The following is a 5,590-nucleotide window of genomic DNA, read 5'->3' as shown; positions in this document are numbered from 1 at the left end:
AAAAAAATATTTTTCTGATTTAAGGACTTGAGAAGGTTCAGTGAAATCAAATGATAATTTAACTAACTTGGCGGGATTTTGTCGCTTTGATAGTCCATTTTGTTTTTTTTTGCAATCTCCATCAATGATTACTACAGCAGTTGTGCAATATCTCCGTTATGAATTAGCGTGCACAAGAATCAACAGTGGCCCGTGATAAGTTAAACTGTGGCAATTTTAAAATCATCATAGTAACAAAACAAGCTATTGTTTTCGTGTTTCGCAATTTTTTGGATTTCTCGTTATAAGTATTCATAAATGTAATAAAGAAGTGTTTCAAAAGTTTTCTAAATCGTAGAGCCACGTCCTTATTCGGCTAAGAAATGACAATAGAATGCCAAAGGTACGGAAATTGAAGTCTCTGGTTCGAGCAATAGAATCAGCTGAAGCATTGACACCGTCATCCAAAGTTTGCCGTTCGTTATCAGTTCGTCCCTTCACTGATGACGTAGATTCGTCGGTTTCGTTAATTCCTCTACTCGAAAGGCAAAGTTTTAATTTGCGTTCCGAGAAAGAAAACGATAAAAACGACAAGTTATCAGAAAAATTTCGCTCCAAACTTGTGCTTGTGGAAGATTGCAAGTCGCAGAAGTTGCAAAATATTACCGACAGTTTGAACCATCCAACAATCGCTGTGGAGGTTCGCAAACGAAAGTGTTCCGAAGACGACGGTAGATCCGAGCCACGGTACGAGCGGAAGCGTAGAAAATCCAAGGAACAGGAACCGGACGGGAATGATGCGACGGCAGCAATTGCCGAAAGTCGGGAAAAACTGAAGTGTGCCCTGGGGCGTCACTATTTCGATGTTCGTCAACGCTTGAACCTGAACTACGTTTCGAGCTGTCTGCAGAATGTGACACAGTGTGCCGTGCGTCATTCCCGGCGACAGAATCAGGCCAAACGAGTCAAAAGCTATCGGGAACGTGATGCAAAGGAGCTGCTGATAGAGAATCGACCGGCTCAGTTTCTGGAATATTTGGAACAGGCGGTGCTTCGCAATGAGTTCGCTGGGGCTCAACTGTTTGTCAGGGCGTTGGAGTTGATTTTGACGATAAATAAACCATCCAAGCAGTTGAATGCGGACTACAGCCTTTCGACCGTACTGCAACAGGCTGTGGAGGTTTTGGACCGCTCTGTTGAACACTTTCCACCCTGCTGGTTGGATTTGAAGGTCGCTTATCAGGAAATCATTTTCGGGGAACTGGAAGAAGATTGCTTTGCCAGGTATGACCGAAGTGAAGGTATTTTCAAGGTGGTTTTATGTTTGCTAGAGCGCTGTATGGAGCGGGATGACGGACAGGTGGGAAGAACTGTGAGCAACGAACGTTCGATGGCTAGTTTCTATCTGTGGGAACAAGAAAATCATCAAAAGTATGATTTTGAGTTGTTGCCTAGAGAGGAGAAGTTACAGAGGCTGTTTCTGGTGCTGCAAGTTTTAGTCAAGATATTGGAACTTGACCTGTCTATGTGGATCTTGAGGTATTTATTTTCCCTAACACGAAACAAAGCTTGAAATAACGAATTTCTGTCCGTAGGCATCCGCATAAAACAAAGGAAAACATGGTGAATGAAAATCGACAGCCTCTAATCGCCAGTTTATTATGGAACGAACATTCCACTGTAGGCGAAGTAAATTTACTCGTCAAACGTATTATCAAACTGTATGTGAATGTGATAGCACTGAACTATCCACCGGAGAACGTCGAATGTGTTTCGGTAAGCGCTTGAACCGCAACCACAATAGAACAAAGTATTTTAAATTCTGTTTCTTACTCGACAGCGCTTTATTTCCGTGATCGGAACCGCTATCAACCTAAGCGAAATCCAGTACGATGGAACGGTCGATTATCCCTGCATCAAGGACAACACACTGTACTTCGCCCATCAGATATCGCGTCTTCTCGAGTCCTCCGGATACTACAGTGTGTCGCTTTGTTTGCGTTCGATCGAACAAATGCGTTCACCGCTGGTTCGAATGATTCTGGTGGACGATGTTCTCCAGCGGCTGAATCACCAACTGGGCCCGCCTTCGGTAGCATCTACAGTGAAGCACCTGGCCAAAAGCAGATGGAAACAGTATCGTTTGGAGCTACCCATGGACAGTTCTAATCCATCATTGGGTCGGTATCCGCTTTTGGATCCGAATAGACAAATAAAATCGGCTCTAGAAATTAGCCGACGACAGTACGTTGATCTGTTGCTGAAAGGTTTCCAATCGTACATGGAAGTGTACCCTATTCAAAGCTATTTTCAAAGTTTAAAGCGTTCTCCGACGATAGAATCTGATTCGCCAAACACTCCGTCGAGTTCTGGTTCTCAGCGAACGCCAACCACAGAGGAACTTCGCACAAAACGCTATGACTTTTCCGCTTTGGAAAAGAATATCAACAAACTGTTGAAGCAACGCAAACCGAACAAAACGATCGTTGGCAGTGCCAAACCGGAATCCCTCATTCCGATGGTTTTGGAGGAGGTTAATCTTAGTCCCAGCGTACTGGTTTACTATCGCGATGAGATCAAACATCTGCTGCTGATTCAGCGCTGGCTGCGAATGAAGGCGCCTGCCGGTTCGGAAGACAGTGCAATGTTTGATCCGTGGAAACGCTACATGGCAGCGCTAGATGAAACCCTCGGTTGCGGGTGATTGCAGTGGTAGGTTACGATAAGAGATTAGAGTAGTTACGTGGAACTGGAACCGGCAACAATAAATCGAGTTATATTTATCAATACATATGTTTGAAAAATTATTCTTTCCATATTCCATTTGAATGCCCACAAAAACTTGAATAATATAAGGGCCGCATACTAACGAAAAACTAAAAATCGCGAGTCCCGGTGAAGGAAATAAGATTTATGTTTGAGAACTGAGTGCCAATTTTTATCGGTAATTCAGGATAAATTGGTTACTTTAACGCCAACCAAAGTGTTGCAGCTCCCACCCTTTATCCATCATCCTGGATTTCGTCTTTCTCATCTAGGAAAGCTATGCACTTTTGAACCGAGGAAGGATCGAGAGACATGTCATTTACCATTCGACTCGGTTCGTTGAGATTGCAAAATGTTAGTGCCAATGTGCACTCATTTTATTCTGAGTTGGTTGGATTAATTTTCACAAACCTTCACTTGATTTTTACCCCGGTGAAATCAGATGCATACAATATGTGGTAAATTCATATTTATCCGAAATATTTGGTTTATCATTCCGAAATCAGCTATCAGCTATTTTAAAGGTCATACTAATATACACCCTCATTGAACATAACGCAAAATTTAGTGACACGCCACTCAATTTCATGAAAAGTGCACGTAGCCTAAACTTGAGTTACCACCTATTTACATATTTTTGAGAAGATGGACGGAACTCACAAAGTTTGTGTATTTTTCACTTGAAATAAGACAAAAAGTTTCTCCATTTTGTCTCTTTGGTTGAATAAGTACACGGTAAACTAGATGCACCTAGAAATAAATACTTCTGTAATACTCAGAAAGTTAGTAGAAAAATTTACAGGAAAATGAAAGCAAAAAACTTTCTTGTTAATTTCTGCTATCCATATCTGGTTAAAAAGTATCTCAATAATTTACCTAAACTCTGAGTTTGTGCACTTTTTTTGGATTCTTAATAGAATGCACCCAGGATCAAATAAAAGTACACAAACTCAAAATCTAATTATAGTAAATTATAGTTTTTTTAACCAGAAACCCACTTGTACGCGGCGGGCAGATTTCCCCCAGAAGGCTGGCCGGAATTCTGCCAAAATTCCGGCAAAAGTCTGGCAACAATGCAACAACCGTTTCCGGCAGAGAATTCCGCCTAGCGGTTATTAACGGTTCTTTTCTGTCGGATTTTTGCCATACAAGATTGGCAGAACTGTTTTGAATCGGTTCTACATTTTAAGCGTCTTGGATTTGTTTTTTAATAAAAAGTACATATGAAAGGCAATAAGTTATTGCCCTTCATATATACTAATCATGGAAAATGCTATTGCAAATAACATTGCTTTCTCACTACCAAACATACCCATATTTCAATCTCGTCTGAAGATTCGTTTTTTGTATGTACATGCGGGATTGACGAATATCAAATGAAGGAGGAGGGGAATAAGCAAGACACGAACGGCGAGATAATGACGCAATTTCGCCTAGACAGTTTTGACAGCAGCCGGAATGCAGTCAGCCTTCTGGCGGTTGCCAGAATTCCTCACAAGCGGGTACTTATTGCCTTCCATATGTATCTTTTATTGAAAAAATAAAACGAAGACGCTTAAAATGTAGAACCGATTCAAAACGGTTCTGCCAATCTTGTATGGCAACAATCCGACAGAAAAGAACCGTTAATAACCGCTAGGCGAAATTCTCTGCATTGTTGCATTGTTGCCAGACTTTTGCCGTAATTCTGCCAGACATAGTCAGCCGTCTGGGGAGAAATCTGCCCACCGCGTACAAGTGGGTATGGGTAGACAATATTAACAAGATGGTGATTGGCTCGAATTTTTCAGTAAATTTAACAAAATCCTAGATTTGTACTAACTTTTGCAGTACCACATTAGTATTTATTTCTAGTAACTTTTTACACTGATAAAAATTTGCACGATCGATTCATATATCAATAGCACTTCAATTTAATATGCTCTTTCATTTCAATACATAACTAAAGCGATTTGTTTTAAGATTTCATGTGCAAATTCACTAAGATGCAAGATTAGACTATTTTTCACTTTTGAATTTGAATTTTTGATGTGATTTTCCTATGGATGTGATGTGTTTGACTATTGAATCGAACTACATGTGCTCAGAGAAAAAAAAAGTGCGGATTTGTCTGTAAATCTCCAGATTTCGCACATAATGCTGCAGACATTTTTAGTTATGCAGACTTTTGAAAATCGAGTTTTTTGCAGACTTTCGTCGAAATTTACAGACTTTTGAAATTGTTGCAACTTTTTTTTTTGCTCACCAAGTTAGTTTAGCGTATCATACTTTCTAAAGAAATTGCGGCCAGCAATACATATTTGCTGACTCAATGACATTTATAATGTCTATGTATTAGACATCATATTAACAAGATATCTAGCTCTCACATTTCCGAACAAATCATTGGAAACATCTTTTTGTGCGAGCATGGCACCCTTAGGCGAGTCCGCATCGAATCTCGTACATAGAAGTAGCGGAGAGAAATGTCAAATTCGTGCGCGCTAAAATAGCAGCACTGCGCACCCATACAATTGACATGATACGTTGAATGTGATGCCGTGCGATGGCGTTGCTGAACTGAAGATTGATTTCACTCCAAGCTGACAGGGTCTGGTTTAAAGTACTATGTATTGTGGATGCTACGGCGAAGAAAAACTTATGTATATTGTCTTATGAAATAAACGTATTTATGAAAAATAATAATGTCTTTGTCAACCGGGTTCATCGAGCACCCTTTGAACTTTGAACTCAGATGAAAATTCTAGCACTGAACCAATCGAGCACTGCAGTCAAGTAAGAATTCATTGCTTATTTCGTCATTTCGATAATGTGCAAAGTAGCTCTAAGATCGGCACGGCCGGGC

General features: G+C 40.5%; 1 protein-coding gene across 1 annotated transcript; it reads left to right on the top strand.

The window, feature by feature from the left end:
• The first annotated feature begins 211 nt into the window (after window positions 1-211).
• LOC131437842 (uncharacterized) lies at window positions 212-2,768 on the top strand. The gene is made up of 3 exons (XM_058607457.1): window positions 212-1,518; window positions 1,575-1,755; window positions 1,820-2,768. Exons 1-3 carry the CDS (start codon window positions 374-376, stop codon window positions 2,681-2,683), a joined length of 2,190 nt encoding a protein of 729 aa, XP_058463440.1. The 5' UTR covers window positions 212-373; the 3' UTR covers window positions 2,684-2,768.
• Window positions 2,769-5,590: the final 2,822 nt, after the last annotated feature.

The sequence above is a fragment of the Malaya genurostris genome, chromosome 3, assembly GCF_030247185.1.
Source record: "Malaya genurostris strain Urasoe2022 chromosome 3, Malgen_1.1, whole genome shotgun sequence".
Classification (NCBI taxonomy): domain Eukaryota; kingdom Metazoa; phylum Arthropoda; class Insecta; order Diptera; family Culicidae; genus Malaya; species Malaya genurostris.
The sequence above is the reverse complement of the archived record's forward strand: the minus strand, read 5'-3'. Positions and strand labels throughout refer to the sequence as shown.